Below are 17,876 nucleotides of genomic sequence, written 5' to 3'. Positions count from 1 at the left end.
ACCTTCCATCTGCACTAAAACTCAACCATCAACTGCAGTTTTCCCAGCTGGGAAACAGAAGACCTTAACAAACAGGCTGGCTTAATTTTCCTGACCGTCCACGATCACTGCGGTGTTTAACCCACAGATTAAATGCAACCAGGACGGTGCAACATGGTGTGACTCAGACAGCATGGTTGGTAAAGCCATGCTGTTCTTTAATATTGTTAAAAAGGGCGACATTTTGAAAGATGTTGCAAATATTTCACAGTCAGTATGAATCGCCTGGATAAACATTCATGTTATAAACAGCATTTCCACAACCTTTCAACGACATGAAGAATGAGATACTGAAGGCGATCAAACACATTTAATTTTACCATTCCACCTCTGGTCCAGTCCAAACGGGTCCCCTTATATGAGCTGACCAGAGACTATGTAACGGTGTTACATGGTGTTTAGAGACCATTTGTTCCAGATAAACACGTTGCCAAAACTCCAGGAGAAATCCTGATGTGTTTCAGCAGACTGGAGACTGGATGAGCATAAACTGGCCTCCACTTCGAGCTAAATGTTCTATAGAAACTAAAGTTTGTTGATCTTTGAAAGGGTTTACTTACATTGTTCTTATTTTAGTTGAAAATGGTCTCAAAATGACAACAATAATTGCTTATCGTCTATTGCAATAATTTCTGAGACAATTAATCACATGGCAAAATTTTGCAAGGAGGTTTGATGTTTAAGCAGGTTTTCTGTTTAGATTTCTGACTTTTGAGTCAGTGAGTTATAACCAAGTCCAGCTAAGGCCACTCACTGCAACAATAACTTTTCTGTTATTTGATATTATCTAAAAAAAATCAGAAATAATATCTTCTATTAGAACATTTTTTTCAAATTATTTGTGTTTGGGAAGAAAAAGAAAAGATGTGAAATATGTTTTAGAATGAAAAAACTGTCTATAATAAGGCTGTAATAAGTTTAGTGTGAATAATATGAAACTCATTCATCCTGCTATGTACTGACTGTTTACCTGCGGTGCCTTAAGCAGCCGCCTGAGCCTCCAGTGGACAGTAGAGCGCTTTTAAAAGACTAAAGGTTAACAGAGTTACCTGCTGGACTTTATTTCCACTCAGACCTCCCCCACATCTCTCTCCTATACACACAAACACTTATCAACCTTATTGGGTGGGCTGGTGAAAGCACCTACAGCCCATTACTCATGGCTGAACTCAGGTAGACAGGTCATCCTGGCCTGGGCTCCTGGGTGATGCACTGAAGGAAAGAAGAACCAGAGGGACTCTTCTCTGAACTCATTCTTCAGCTCTGATTTATCATACAATCTATCGAAGGACCAAGTTTCACCTTCACCTTTTCATCTTCAAGCATGAGCATCACCACCGTCTCAATTATTCATGTTTTACAGAGAAGGAAATCTGGTTAAATTTGTAATTCGTTATGACACTGATGTTTTCATAAAAATGTGCCAGCCCACCTCAGCTCCTCGAGTTCAACACATTTAAACCAGTTTGTTTTGTTGTGACACAGAAAAGAAGCATTAAGGCAACGCTTTCCGGCTGTTTTCAACAATATTACAAAGTTAAATCTACTGTGTCAAACTCAAAGGACACAATGACTCTGGTAAAAAAAACTCTCCGCCGCAGTCCACAGTGGGTTTGATGGTGTGTGTAATATCTAAATCAATTGAGCTAAACACTGAAAGTACTGAAATATACATTAGAACCAGCCTTGTCCCACTTGTAATGGCATGTTAGAGGAAATAGGACCAACTGCACGGGTTCATTAACTCGCTAACTATAGATAACTGGGATACCAATGGGGGGGGGGGGGTAATGGTAATTAGGCAGTTTTAAATTGTTTGCAGTTTTCAGTGAGGATGGTTTTATGTAGACTCTATTCTAGATTCAGGGCCACAAATACAAGCAATATGGTCTCTGTTGAGTGTAAAAGTCTGGGACATTTCATGGTTTGAGTCGAGAAAAGCAAGTCAGAAATGTCTCCCTTTAATTTTACATGGAGCGGCACGTCACTCTTAATACGCTCATTTCTGCTGACGAGGGGATCTGATCCCTCATCCCTCCTCTGAACTCATGGTGACACGGCTTTACTTCTCTCAGAGAGGAATTTTTCTGCTGAAAAGACATGTTTAAAAGACTAGTGAAGTTGCTAGCATGTATACAGTGAAGTTGTGTAATTAAGGTAAAAAGAAGCGAGAATCACTAAGATAAAACTCATCTTCATCTAAAAACAGATATTCACACAACTGCAATGTTAAATTCAGGTTTATGTTAATATTTAGTCACTTTACAACAAACTCAGAGCTTCTCGACAGTTTAAAGGCTGTTTTCTGCTATATGGATGGGTGAAGATAGAATACCTGCAAATTTCAGTCTAATTCAATAAACTGTTACAGAAAAATCAATATATCATTAAATTTAATATATAAACATACATTGTGATCACCTAGTTTGACTGAGTGACATAAGATCACGATTTAATGTTTTAATAGAATAGATACATAAATGTGACGGAATGTGATTTAATACACTTTTTTAGAGAATAAATAAGAAATAAAGAACTAAATAAGATTAAAAGTAAATGTTACTGTACAATAGAAGAAAAATTATGTTGTTTTTTTATGTACCATGCATAAATGTCTAGATGACATGTAGTATGAAACATTTAATGCATGACCATATGTTGAGGCAAAAATGTGATTTTTCTCCCCATCATGTCTTAGTGGAAATCTTGTGCAGCATTTCCTTCCATAACATCATTGTTTTTTACAATATTTCAGCATTTCATTTACTAAAAGGACATGTAGAAATTGAAATCTAATTTCTCTCCCCGTCAACAGCAGCCTGACCTTGCCATTACCGTGTCTGAACCTGATAAATAAAGAGGTTTTGAAGCACTGCAGTCTTTAATGTCTGCACATTGCTTCATGAAACATCAAATATAACTACCGTTTGCATTCAGACAACATAAAGTCGTGCAACAACATGGCAATCCTGATGTTTAAACTATGAAAGCCGCCACCCCATTACAGCGAACCCCCTTCCTCCCACCTTATCCCATCTATCCTCCCTTTCTCCACCTCCCTACCTTCCACCAGAGCCCCACCCTTGTCCTGCATTTCCTGTAAACAGGCTGGTGGGAAGCTCCTGGGCTACTTGCTTCCTCCCCGGGGATGACCTGGCTGTGACCTCGGCACGACTGGCACCAGGCCTGGCGAGCCAGAGACACACCCTGTCCACCACCTCGCTGCACGCCACCCAGCACAACAATGTGCTTGAGATGGCTCCCTCATCACTCTTAACACTAACATAGCAGAGGGTGGATGTGGTGTTTTAAAGGCCATGCCAGGACACTGTCATCACGCTTAAGAGGTTCGTGTTGAACTCTTAAGAGGACAAAATGAAGCCAAAGGGTAAGCCAGATAAACAGCCCTTTAAACATCAACAATGCCATGCTAAGCATAGTAATAATGAATATGCTTCGAGTGGAACAACAGCTTATCTTTATTACTGTAAGTCTGCTTAAAGCTGAACTGCTTAAAGCTTACTTTAAATGGACGGTGAATGGTCAATAAACCGAGCAAAGGGCTCCGGAACATTCTGGATAAAATGCCTTTTTTCCTGCTCTCATTTGTTGCTGCATGGCTGCTTGGCAACGACAGTTCTGCTGAGAATGCATCCTCAGCAGCAGCTTCATCTTTGAAAAAGCAGACTTGTAGCTAAGTTGGCTTGCAGATATATGCATGGTACACCCATACCTCCAGGCACTGTGATTCTGGATTAAGATGAATCATTAGTGTGGCTTTCATCCATTGTACTCGATTGCAGGTTGCTAATTAGTGTTTCTCTTTGCCTAGTTGGAATATTTGTCTTCACACAGCATCTAAACACTGGTGTACATTAATCACACAAGTAGAAACAAGGCAAGCCTGCTGGGCAGCAAGCTTTCTAAGCTCTCTTTAACATGCATGTCTGGGACTACAGGCACAACCTTTTATGTGCAGCTTTCTGAGGCTGTTTGGTCATTTTCCTCACCACAAAAATCCACTTGTTCCTCAAGTCTGCAGCCATGCTGTGTTGAATGTGTTCTCAATGAGTTACTGTCATCCTCATCTGAGTAACCTTACAGCAGTAGGATGCAAAAAGGTTTGGAGCAAGATGTGCTCACAAAAGCAAACTGAAAACTGTTTTTTTTCCATGTGTGCATTGGCACATCCATAAGGGCACTCCTTACATAGACTTAAAGCAGGCCTGCCTCCGTCCAGAGAGGGACCCTGGTAACAGGAAGATCTCCAGTGGGAATGCCGCAGGAATGGTGACAGGATGGATAGGCTCTTTGCATCTGTGTGGACTGTGTGAGCCGTCAAGCACACAATAACCCACACTGATAACATCACTATGACACAAAGAGCCTGCACCAAATAATTGTCTCGGAAATGGGAAGGTCTCAAATTCAGAGATATGTTCAAGGTTTACTGGCTCACCACAAAGTCATGCAGTCCATGCTTTTATAGGATGCTGCTTTCTCACATAAACCATATGTTGAAACATTTTCTCAGGTGGAAGCAGGTTTTAAACACAGAATCTGTAAAATAGCCACGAAATAAGCTGTGAGCCATTAACCCTCTGGGGACCAAGGGTATTTTAGAGAGATAAACCTCGCCTGACTTTTTATTTTAGTTTAAATGCTAATAAACACCACCTTTCAATGCCCCGTAATGTCCTATACCTTGTTTTTTTTATTTTTTTAAAAATTATTTTGAATTGAAATATCATAAACTGCTATGTAAATGAGGCTCCTTTGCCTATTATAATTATAAAGTATTATAATTTCAAAGCATGACCAAAGGTACTGAAGGGGACTGAAGCACCACAGCTTTCTGAAGTCACTGTCAGCTGCACACACTGTATCTGTTACCAAGTTATACATCTGTTACGACGCCGTCGTGTCGTTTATGTTGAAATAAACTACTTGAGTAATGCAAATGTTTGGTTGAGCAATTCCGCATGGTATGTGTGCGTAAAAGCTGTTGTTTTCATAATTTATCGGCCTTGTAAATGCAGAAGGCAGCTCTCCAACTGCTAATGACACGATGCAGAGTGATTGACACTGTTTGGAGGCGTTTCCTGAGGCATCATCGGCTCTGATTGGACAAACACGCGTTATGCGCCAAAGACAAGGCTCTGATTGGAACACCTATTCTGACACAACACTGTATCACATATGAATGGGCTACAGTGATGCCGGAACCACCGTCTGAAAGCCCGGAGTCTCCCGATCAAGAGGGGGGAAAAAGCAAGTTTCTTTCTTTTATGGTTCGAAAGCTATGCTGGATGAAACACAACATGGTCCCTGGCATCGCCGACGATGCCGGCGTCCCCAGAGTGTTAAAACACAAACCAAGAGCGTCACAAAAAGGAGAACAAATTGAGGCAGAGACTCTCTGGATGAAGATGAGGATGGGAGCTCCCCTTGTGTTTGGGGTCATCAAACACAACTTTTTATTAAGACTAAGGGGGGATAGTCTGTAATGACTCACGCTGTGGTGCAGGCTGGGATCATTCTCTACAGTCTGATGGTGGTGACTACTCACTCCATCACACACTGCAGTAAATCCCAGACCCCCTCAAGGGCCGTGTGAATAGAAACACTCAGGAGAGAGCTGCTTTAATAAAAGGCCTCCTAAACTTAAACATCAGAGTCAGGTTGGGGGGAGTAATTACACCAGAAACTGCTCCTGCTTTTATTTCTATTGTTCATAGAAGATGATCTACCATTCTGCTTTATCCTTCTAAACCTTGTTTTCTCCTGCTTCCTATTAACACCTCCTCTCCTCTGGTGCTCTCACTATCTTTTTTTTTTTTTCCTCCTCCACCTCAAAGTGTGAAAAACTACCCCCCTCCTTCACCCATTTCTTCACTTTTAATTGCATGCATAATGACTTTGGCTAATGCGAACGAGCTGCACTCAGCGAGCTACCTCATTGCCATTACCTGTCCTATTGGGTCAGGCGTGCGTAGGAAGCATCGGCGCCAGATGTGACCTCTAAATTTGCTGATTGAAAAACAGAAGTAAGCTCTCCCACAAGCACTGTCCATCTTCCCGAAGCCGGTGATGCTTGACACAACAGGCTGCTCGTTTCTCACACAGAACACTTCCCAAACACTCCGACTGCTCTTATCCAGGAGGCTTTTTGCTCATCAGAGATACGGTGCAGTGTGAGAATATCTGTCAGTAACACAGAGGTGTCTTCTTGAGTGAATATGTGAGTATGGTCAAAGCAAATCGTCTGACGAGTTCAGATAAAAGCTTTCCTATCTCTACAAAGCGGCTGCATTTGAACATTTGAACATGACCTGACAGGATAAACGGCAATCCCTCGATCAGAGATAAAAAAAAGTATCATGAGCTAATGACGTTAAACTCATCTAACAGAGATGCCGTAAATGCTGTATTATTGGTTATTTAGTGTTTCAAACAGATGAAGTATTGGTTATCAGAGTAATTTTACATGCACCACTCACCAACGTCATGCAGGTAAACAGATTTCCATCTGGGATGCTCATTGCCTTCAAAATATGACCTTATTTCTACGCCCTGCTTCCACTGCTTGGTCTGGTTTAGCTTTACTTAACTGTGTTTGCTTTTTCTACATGTTTCTACTGATGATCCTGTGTTAATAGTTATTGTTTCTCCACAGCAGTCGAGCTTGCAAGCAGGAAGGCTTGATTGTAAAACAGCTAAAACACTGTAGACCAGGGATGGAAAAGGCTGGTCCTCACAGGTCACAGTTCCTTGCTGTAGACCATTAATTACTTCAGCAGGTCACCTGTACTCACATATACCTATGGAGACAGATCACAACCCCTAAACCACAGTGTTTAAAGCACGAGTACAGGTTTACACACAAGATCCAAGATCAGCTTTAAGCACACAGTTGACTGCTATTCTATCTGTAGGTTTCATGTTCAGTACCTCCATCATGACTGCTGCATGCAGCACCATGATGATGGGGTGCTACACTGGGTGCAATGGGAAAACACAGTTCTCCGCTGCAGCATCTCTTATTACAGGGGTTCCCAGACATTTTTTTCCAGAAAGCTAAGAACCCCTGCCCGCCTTGTGTTGACACCAGGCTTGGTTTTCTAGTTTCATTAGCTGGATCAGAGTTATGCAATCCAGCAGGTTTTCCATGTATCCCTGCTCCAACACATCTGACTCAAACCAATAAGCCACTGTGCAGAAGTTGATAGGCTGTCAGATCCATTTATCTGGATGTAGGTGCGTTGAAGCAGGAGCACACAGAAAACTTGCAGCATTGTGGTTTTTCAGGACAGGATTGCGTAAACCTGAGCTAGTTTTTTTACCCTAAATGATTCACTGTGATCTCTTCTCCTTAAATTGAACCAACATTAGGCTAATTACCAACATCTAGGCTTATTCTTCTTTGTTTTTTCAAAATCAGGATGAGTCATCGGCACAGTTTTTCAGACATGTTTCATTAATAAAATGCTGCCAAGTGTTTTCAGGCTTCCAGAACATGTAAATGAAACACCTAAATAATAAAAAAGAGCCTCTGGGACCCTCTGTGCTTTTAGGGGGATCACCTTTGGGGTCCATGGACCCCAGGTTAGGAACCACTGAAGTCTAAGGACATATTTTAAAACAAACAAACAAAAACCTCTGTCATTAGATAGAACTAGAGGCTTGGTTGACGTTAAGGCGTTGTAAAGACTGCTGGGGATGAAAAAAGAGAAACAAACTATCCTGCCTACCTTTCAGTGTCGGTTTTTGATGACAGGGGCTTGCTGTCTATCCCAGGGAAGCTGTTCATATCCACATAGCCGTCGTTTTCATTGCAGGGAACTGTTGTGCGGCTTGGATTCTCAAAAAACTCTGTAACAGTGTGGGACCTGACGGGTCTTCCTGGAATCTGGATGTTCTCGTAGTCTGAGCTCATGGCCGGGATGTTCTCATAGTCTGAGGTATCTGCACTGGGAAAGGAGATGGAGCGAGGTTTCGTCAAAGGTAGCGGCATGACGGAGCGGCGAGAGCGCTCCTCGAAGGACTCCACTCGGGAGACACTCCTCCCATAAGCTTTAGGGTCTCCTTTTCTCCGGTGGGGGTCTTTGTAGAGGACAAAGGAAGATGGGAGGTCTGCAGGGCGCTGCTGGGGGTTCACTATGCGAGACTGAAGTTGGGGAGAGCTGCCAGTGCTTCTGCGATCAAGCTCGATGACCCTCAAAGGGCCGTGATGGCTGGACTCGGAGGAAGAGCGTGAGGAGCGAACGCTTCCGTCACCACAACCCTTTGAATCTGTCTTCTTCTTGAACTTGAACGCCAGAAAGCGTTTGATTGAGGTCTTCTTCTTTTTGGGTATTTCACTGGGTTCATGCTGGATGAGGAGGGCTGGTGAACTCTTTGTCACCGGTCTTTTAGTGATGTATGCAAGCTCGAAAGGTGGAGGGATGTCCACGAGAGAGGTTGGTGTGGAAACGCCGCTGGATGACTGGTGGCTGCGCTGAGAGAAGCTTCCAGAAGAGGTTATGACACATGGAAGGGAAAGGGTGTCATCCTTCCTCTTTATCCTGATCTCATCCTTCAGTAAGTGGTCCTTCGCTGCTGAGGAGGTCAACGACAACTCTGGACCATCTGCAGACCGAGAGTATAGCAAGAAGCGGCGACTCTTCACAGAGGAGTTGCCTCCTGGCTGCTGCGATTGGCTGAGAGGTTTGCTGCTCTTGTCCAAGGCTACGGTGCAGTAGTCATGAGACTGGTACTCTGTCCCGGTTTCTTCTGGTACAGTTTCTGGGACATAACCTGGAATCTTTCCAGAATAGGATCGTGATCTTGTCACAATAGTCTTTCGATCGAGAGTCACAAAGTTCTCTCCTTCAGAGTCAAACCCAGCCTCTTCGTATATATGTTCTTCGCTGTCTGAGTCTGTGTCTTCATAGTAAGGCACAATATGGCAGTCCAGTTCTTCTATGTCTTCTTCGAAGGCCTCGGTGGTGTGGGCAAACACCACCCTGTTGGTGAGCTCTGGGGTGCGGCCCAGATCTAGATCTGCTGGCACTGTGATGTTGCACAACCTGAGGCGAGGCTGGCAGCTTTTCCTCTGGCTGCGGAAAGCCTGCTCTCTCTTAGCCGTCCTCTCTTTTGCACTTTTTACCCGGATATGTTTCTTTCCCGTGTCCTCCTCTTCATCCTCATCGCCTATCTCGACGTAATCCTCAGATGAGACGCATTCAGACTGATCACAGTTGTCTGCTTTTGGGCAGAGCGAATCGTCAATGTCTGCATATTCATCTGCTGACTCACCGTCTTTTGCTTTGCCGTCAGGCTCGTCAGCGCCCTCCTCAGGCGGGTCTGAGAGGGCTCGCTTGTCTTCGAGTTTGTCCACATCGTCTGACGACACATAGTACGGTTCCTGGTTCGAGGCATCTTGTGTTTCAGCTTCATTTGCAGCTGATGCTTTAGCATCATCATCATCATCATCATCCTCATCATCATGTGGGGTCCACTCAGGGTCAGCAGTGGCGCTCACATCTCCTGGAACCGCCTGTATGACAGAATACGGGCCGAACACGTCCTCAGTACTGGCTGTAAACCGAAAACAGCCGGAGACATCCTTGGTGGCTCTTTCTGGTTGCCAGACCTCTGTTTCGGCCGGATCACACGATTCACACGTGTCACTAGCATAATCTGTTGGACCAATCACATCGTAGGGGTATTCCTCAGTTACGGTGGGAAGCACGCTGAATCCGAAAGCGAAGGCTCCAGCTTCCACGTCAGTCTCGTTTGTGAGTGAGAAACTGGAAATGTCTTCAGTTTGCTCAACGTGTGCTTCATCAGGTCCAGTATCTCTGCTCTCACCACCACAACAGAAGGACTCTGTTTGAGGAAGGTTTTTCCTTTCTGCATGTTCATCTGCTTGACCCGCAGGGCAACAAAATACTTTAGTCTTTTCAGTGAGTGGCTGCTCCTCCTCTTCCTCGTGCCCCGCTTCATCCTCTGGTTCAGCTGAAGGAACTGAAGGCGGTGATGCGTTTTCATCATCTGTGTGTTCGCCAACTTCAGGCTGAATCGAGTCACTGTCAGTGTTTTCCTCTTCAGTAAGATCATCGGCTTTGACTGTGTCCTCGGAGCCAACGCTGCCGACATCACCATCGTCGTCTAATATGTCCTCCTTTTCTGCTCCCACCACAGATTCTCCTTCTGCTATACCTTCCTCACTCCCTCCTGTGCTGCTGTCACTAACCCCTTCCTCTGCCTCCTTTTTCTCCTCTTTGTTATTCTCTTCTGCCATTTCACAGGGATCCCCGTTCTCGCCATCAGAGTGGTCCAGTTCTCCGTTACTGAGGCGCTGTTGAGGACCGGGCTCTCCATGTGGCTGATGCAGGGGTCTGGGCTTGGGGGCAACAGGAGGTTTTGGGCCATGGATAGGAGGACAAGGTTTTGACATCAGCTTGGACTGCACTCTGATGGTGAGGTGACTGCGGACCTTTGGTCGAGGGACTTGCAGTGGATTCTGAAAATCTGTTCAAAGAAAGTGAAAGAAAAATGAGTTACTTGAGGACTTTTCACAGTTTTCTGACTACTTATAAACTACATAAGGATGAAAATGTGGCCTTTGCTGGTGCACTGGCTGCTGAAAGGAAGCAGAGTCCCGTACAGCCGGCTGTGACAGGCGGAGAGATGCAGGGGACATTATCAGCCGGAAAAACAACAGAGCCACCAAGTACCAGCAGGAGGAACAAAAACATCTCCGTCTGGGAAATGACACGTAAAGGTTGGGCGTTTATAGAAGGACTGGATTAATAATTAATTATCTGATTTTGATTTAACTTTATGAATCAAACTGTTGCAAACTGCTTTGAAATGGAAAAAAAATATTGTGAGACTCAAGTTTTTTCCAACTTTGGGAAAGATTTATTTTAAAAAACGGTACAATCAGTAGAGAAAAGTGATTCTGAGACGTCCAGTTGTCATGGAACCCGCCCAGTGTGTACACCCCTGGTCTCTTCCTGTTATTTAGTACCTGCCCTGACGCACATCCTACTAAACCCTGCGTGCACTCGGTTATCTCTAAGTGTTTCACTCCGTCTACAGTTTGTTCTTTCTCATTCTAGCTTGCCAGGCATCAGCTCCTTGTGAGGCTGTCCCTTACGGCTGTGTAACACTTTCTCCAAAACTTTAATGATTTTTCTCTATTATTAGCATCACAACACTTTTGTTTTCAAGAACTCTGGGTTCATTAACCAGTCCAGCTGAGGCTCAGTGAAGGACTCCACACAGGATGTCAAGGGGGGGAGGACATTACCAGCAAGCCCCCCCATCACTCCTCCATAAACCTCTCCAGGAGTACGCATACTCCAAATGGACTTCCTTCTCCTCATTCTTTCCCAATTCTCACGCACACCAACACAACTGCACATATAAGTGTGCACAGTCTTTTTTTCTTTCTGAAAAGGGTCCTTTGAGTGCGCCAGAGAACAATAAAAGAGAGGAGAGAAAACAAGAATCCCAGTCTGACAAAGCGCCAAACTGCAAACAACAGGATGTGAATTATGCAACAAGAATTCAATTAAAACAAATGTTTGAGAAACAAAGGAAGAGATAGACACTGGGACCTTGACTGTGCCAAACTTCCAGGATATGATTTCACTCTGCTTCTAAATGTCACCATGAAACAACAACAACTTGTCTGAAATCTGGTGACATCACTTTGGAATAAACTAGAAGTAGTTTCATGATTACACACAGCCAGCAGGTAATCTTCAGAGTCTGTCTCATTTCAAAGGGTTTAAAAACACACACTAATCCGTAATAATGTGGATCTTTGACATTATTCCACAGAGAGCACAAACCTTCTGCTGCAGAACAGATTTAATCCCTTTAGAAATGTCATTCATGTTGTGCCTGAAACAGTTCTGAAACAGCTGGAGCTGCATGCCACCTGAGATTTCTGCTGCGTAAAGTTAGTGTCCAAACAGCAAACAGGAGAAATGCAGGCTGACTGCAAACACAAGAAATATCATCTGCCATCCACGCACGCGACGCCTCGTCCAACACAAACAAGTTTGCTTCAACATGACTCATTTCCCACCAACCTGCGTTCATCGTGGGACATCATCATCCACGGCAGCCGACTGTCGTCCACATTTCCCCCCCAGCAGACTGACCCCCACCTCCGAGAACCACGCAGAAACTTAATCCAAACACATGGCCACAGAACCAAGTTGTGACGGAGTCACCATGATGCTTTCCACGGCAGGCTGGCGCGAGGTGCTGCTGTTCCTCTCGTGGAGTGGGTGGTGGAGCTCCCAGCTCTCAGTCAGCGCTCATCGCCACTCCTCCTCCTGTGACTGGTGCGCTCCTGTGCGCGTGGAAACGGGAGGTGCCGCTTCCTGAGGCTGGACCCTCACGGAGCGCGAGCCACGCAAGACATTCCCCCTTTTCTCCTCCTTTTTCTGAGCGCAACATGTCACCGTAGTATTTTCCCTCTGATTCTGCTTTGTTCCAGGAGCCACATGTGTCCAAACAGCTCCAGAACAATACCAGGGTCAACTGGAGGACACCAAATCTGCCAAAATAAGAGGGGATTTGCGCCAGAAGTATAAAGCTGTAAGCCTCAGTTGGGGTCCAGTTCATCTTCCCATGAACAGCTTTAAGTTTTCAGCTGCTTTGCACACAGAATATTACTATACCTTCCATGGCAGCAGCCCACGTTTGTCCCTTCAGTAACACACTGATAACTATTCTAAAGTAAAAACCTCAGCTGCTCAGATGTTTATTCTGCTCAAAAGACTGGATCATCTCTGCATTTTATAAGGAGGAAGTCAGAAATGAAACCGTTTTTCTCACAGCTATCCAGTGTGTTTTGCTCGTGCACTATTTCCTGAAACAGAACAGTGCATAGAAAGGTTCCTTATAGCGGTTTCCAAAAACAGTTTCTCTAGGACACCAGAAGCTTTTGCTATTGGCTGGGCTTCCTGGCCCAGCATCTGTTGCATGATTGACTGAATGCAACCCTTGAAAAACTTCTCTTCATAACAGGAAACTGCTCTCCCTGTTTCCTGCACAACTGGCTGCACTTCCTTAGCAACAGATGGGAAAGGTTGGTATGATGTTAACCCCTTAGGTAGCCTTCAACAGATTTGATGAACTGTTGCAGCTCAGAGTCGGATCTACTGATGAACTAGAAAAGCATTGAACACCTCAAGGTTGGGGGTAGCGGTGAGATTCCAAGGACAGAAGAACCACTGGCAACATGGCTAAGACGCTCATTCACCTGGGGTCTTTGATTTGACAGCTCCCAAAGCTGGCTAAACACCTCTTTTCTCCTTCTCATACACACTTGAAGGTCAAACAAAGCACCAGACACAGCAGAGATGAAGTGGATAGTGATAGAGCTGGGAAGGACAATAAAAGAATCCACTGTACTGAATGGCCACAGGGCTCTGGTCCTGACGGCTGCAGCGGCTTCTACACCCATTCATTACACACAGCAAAAGTCCCTTTCCAGATGGTTCGGTGCAGAAGGGATTGGGCTTCGCTGCACGCGTATCGCGTTATCAGACTGCAGGAGGTGATTAGAGAGTTTCACAATCAGCTCATCTTTCCACCAGCTGGAGGATCAACTTATTAAATAATAAATGCTTTTATGTGTGTAATGATGGAATATCTGCATTATTTAGTATGACAATAAAGAGGGTATAAAACATGAAATGACTTGAGTTGAAGATGATTATTGTGTTTGCTGCAGTAATTAAACTCTGCGTAGATGCTGAGTAATGTCCCTTGCATTATGCTACACACACAATTCATTTGCAGTGACTCAGTTGTTTTGCTTCCACTTGTTAGGAGTGAGATACTGTAGCAGCTATTGTGTTGTGCCGAGCCAAGGCAAGTTTTTTTAAGTGTCAGTAGTAGCACATTTACAGCTGCCATAAAGTAACCTTTTGTTTTGGAACTGGATGACTAAAGATAGCTCTGCTCTGGTGCCAAACTCGCTGCTCTCAAGAGTCTATCGTGCACAAATGACCTTTTTTTTTTGCACAAAAATATGTTTTGCTTTTGCAGGGTGTGCAAATACAACCTGTCAAGAGTATTGTGTCATGTTACAGGAGAAAAGAATGGCTTTAGGAGTAAATATCCCTCCAGATGTGGCACAGACGGTCAAAACATGTTTTTGGACGGAGGACACGAGTTTCCTGGACAGCCTGTAGCTGTGCGAGCTGTGCTCTGTCACCCCACCTGGAACGCAGCTTGGCGGGGACAGAAAGGCCGAATGGAGATATTAGGAAAAACATACTGCAGTAACAGGGAACAAAGTGGCGTTATCTCCCCTCCACTCGTCTGCACATACAACACCAAACAGGAAAGGGACTGGGGAAAGAGGTCAGCAACTGGTTCCCAGAACCCAGAGAATCCACAACACCTGCTTGGTGTGGACAGACGCTGTTCGCCGTGGACGAGATGGAGCATAAAGTTATGTAAAATCACCCTGAAAGCACATTGTGTGTGTTTTTCTACAGAATATGGACGTGTTATAAAGCAACTTCTGGACTGGGCAAACCAAACAGTCTGTTAAATTCACATATTGATTCCTGTGAAACTCAACAACAATCAGGCAAAGGTTTTTCCCATTTTAAAGTGACCTCAAACACCTTTGTAATTGGAAGGCAAAGCATTTGACTGCTGCCATGGATCGAATCATCATTGACAAGTTTTATTGATTCCCAGCTGTGCACAGTAAGGGACAGAAGCTGCACTCCCCCCAGACTGGTGGATTTGCTCCGAGCTTTGGATTCTGATTAAGAGACTTCAGAGCAGATGAGATGGATATGATAGGACAACAGGCTTTATTAAAACGTCAGAAAACTGAAGAGTGTGGAGATTATTTTGAGATTAATAGAGCTTGGTTGCTCTCGACAAAGAACTGTGACAAGATAGATGGTACATTATTAAACCCAACCGGATCACCACCTGCCCAGGAAACTCTGGTGTCTTTTTGCATTAAAAAGATGTTTTCTGTAACCGAGGTGAAAATAAAGCTCTGTTGTCAGCGGTGTGTATGAGAACCTCATCTGAACAACCCCCCCAGTGACTGCAGGTGTAAAGCCAGCACTTCATCAGGTTTCAGCTGCTGAAAGCTCCTCCAGGACTCCACAGCAAATCAAACTATCCTCTGTCATTTTTGTCTCCTGGGCAATAAATGGATATTACATCAAATAAAGAAGAATGTTTAAGATACATAAATGCTTCTGCTGTGTCACCAGAAATGTGGATTTCCAAAACACTTAAGCATTTTTCATCTGATGATGGCTTTTCTGAATAACGTCTGAAGAAGAAGTGGCTGATCATGGGAAACTTCAGAAATGCAGGTTGTGTTGGATCTCTAAAAGTAGCAGCGTTGCTTCCAAACATGTAGCAGAACATCACGACTTTGTTGTAAATGTGCAGGTTTTGGCGCAGTGGCTGTCAACGTTGTGCTTAATTAGCCTCCAACCCAGAGAGTAAGCCAGGCTTCATTACCAGATGAATCTGTTGTGTTTCTCTCTGCTGCAGTGCAGAGAAGCTTCCAAGCTGCAGTCGTCGACGGGATAAAAAGACATTTCAGTCGCAGCTCTGAGCAGCCGCTCCGCGGCAAGAGACTGATGAGGTTCTATGCAGAATGACTTTTTAAAAAATGATTTCTAAAAGTCTTGATTCAACGATAACTGAGGAATTTTCTGTGTGTGTAGATGTGTGCTGGAAGTATCGACGCAGCAAGTGAGCGTTTGGATTGTATATACCACTAAAGGATCTGGAGTGAAAACAATAGGATCATGAAAAAAAAAGCCCCCAAGCCAGAATTTACTCTTCCTGTGAGTGTTTTTATATTTCTCAGCCAAAGGAGACTGGGAGGATGCAGATACTCCTTTGGCAGAGCCTTTACATAACCTCACGCAAGGCTGCTGGAAGGTAAAAGTGCACAACTTGAGCTGTGCACCAACATGGAGCAGAAGAAAGCGTGCAATCAAACCGAGCTGAGCACATTCACTGTGGAGCGAAAAGTTAATTTTTTTCATAAGTACAAGTTTCAAAATGAAATATTGTCCCAAAACGTCGGCTGCTGTAATAAAAGAACACCCTACACAATGTGAGCAGCGACCATAAGTCAAATCTCTCATGCTATTTACTGCAAATGACAGCAGGTACATGAGTTGTTGCTTTGAAAACAATGATACTGGTGTGCACATGCTACAAGTGGAACAACATATCAGGGGGCTTTCCAGCTTTTTCTGACAATGCATCTTTCATCATTTTGCCCGATGTGCAGATATGAGTGAATGATGTGATGTCTGTCTGTTCACTCTGGGATTTTAGATAGCTGCGCCAGCGTGTTTGGAAATTACAGATTGGTTGTTGCTTTTGCTTCTTCCGCCAGACCTGTGTGACCTTTTACACAAAGATAACAGGGCAGTCTCTTATCCCAGGACGCCCCCACCTCCTGGCCAAAAAGCAGCCTGGCCCGGCAACGCAGACAGAGGACTTCCTCCCCTCAAGCTGTCTGAACAATATCAACACTGAGCAGCACAGCCCTCCTTCTGCGTCTCCAGCAGGTTTTTGTTTTGAAGTAATGAAGTTGTTTCTAATCAGGACGGCTCCCTGACAGCAGGAAATGAGTTTCATATTAACACAAGATTAAACATGTGGTTGTCTGATCAATTATGTAAGATTCATTTAAAAGTTCTGGTGATGGTTTGATGAGTTATACTGTTGTCGTGATGCAGATTATCATTGTAGGTGTTTGGGATTCATTACAAACCATTTTTAGAAGGATTTGATGGTATTCAAGCCTGTGGTGGAAAGGTTTTAAATGTGAACTTACATATTTTTAAAAAATGGGTCACAGTGGTTAAATCTCTTTCTCAGATGTCCAAAATCAATTTGTGTGTAAGCCTCTTTATAAGCTGGGCATTGTGGTTTATAAGACACGTCAGTCCTGCAGAATTAACTGGTGTTTAGTGGGACTTCTGTGAGACAAGAAAGAAGGTTTTTCCTGGGTTGGATAGTGCATCAGTAGTACTTCTCATATAGATGGAAATCTCTGCACACAAATACATCATCAGACTCTTTCTTCAGTGGTTTCACTTGCTGTCTGACTTCAGTTCTCTTGGAGGCAACATACTTTGTTCTCTTTATGTTATTGTTGTCATGATTTCTACTCTGCCCTCAACAAGCTGCACTATTTCCCTGCTTGATTGCTGATTGTCCTCACCTGTGCTGCCCTCTATTTAAACACCTGCCCTAGATCTGCTCAGTGCGAGACTCTGTCTTTCTACAGCCTTAAAGTGCTGTTCGTGTGCTGGACCCTAAAGAAAACCTGATCTTGACTCTGCCGGTTCCCCTTTGCTGCAACCTTTTTGGTATGAATTGACCAGCTGTTGCTGAACCCCGCCTCTTGCTTCCTTGGCTTTCTTCAGCTCAGATGTTTTTTTTTGGTGTGGAACCTGGACTGTTTTTGGACCTTGTTGTTCTGGATTGTGGAAAGTGTTTTTCCTGCTCTGGAGAACTACTCTGTTCCCCCATCTCCTGGCAAACATTCCCTTTTTGGTCTCCAGTATCATCTCACCCCTTGGATCGTTGGCTCACCTCTGTCTTTTGAGTTCCAGACCTCCTGATGATCCGACCAAGCAAGAACACCTTCAACACCATCTTTACTTCAACAAATCTGTTGAACCTTCCTCGTTGGATGAGTTTTGGATTCTGGGTTCTATAATCATTACACTTGGGTCATTTCTGCATCTACAATGTCATGAGCCTCACTGAAAGACACGGTGCATTCCAGTGGTTGAGTCTAGGCATCGTCA

The 17,876-nt window shown here is 44.1% G+C and overlaps 1 protein-coding gene across 2 annotated transcripts in view; it reads right to left on the bottom strand.

The window, feature by feature from the left end:
- Positions 1-12,311, bottom strand: part of fgd5a (FYVE, RhoGEF and PH domain containing 5a) — a 40,390-nt gene extending 28,079 nt beyond the window's left edge. For both annotated transcript variants that reach the window (XM_079242440.1, XM_079242441.1), the window contains exons 1-2: positions 12,129-12,311; positions 7,791-10,554 (exon numbers count right to left, since the gene is read on the bottom strand). In XM_079242440.1, the coding sequence (XP_079098566.1) occupies positions 7,791-10,554; positions 12,129-12,138 (2,774 nt within the window). In that variant the 5' untranslated portion in view covers positions 12,139-12,311. The remainder of the gene's footprint in view (positions 1-7,790; positions 10,555-12,128) is intronic.
- Between the last annotated feature and the right edge of the window lie 5,565 nt (positions 12,312-17,876).

Source organism: Telmatherina bonti (genome assembly GCF_933228915.1).
Source record: "Telmatherina bonti genome assembly, chromosome: 6".
NCBI lineage: Eukaryota > Metazoa > Chordata > Actinopteri > Atheriniformes > Telmatherinidae > Telmatherina > Telmatherina bonti.
Note: the sequence above shows the minus strand (reverse complement) of the source record. Positions and strands in the feature narration are given on the sequence as shown.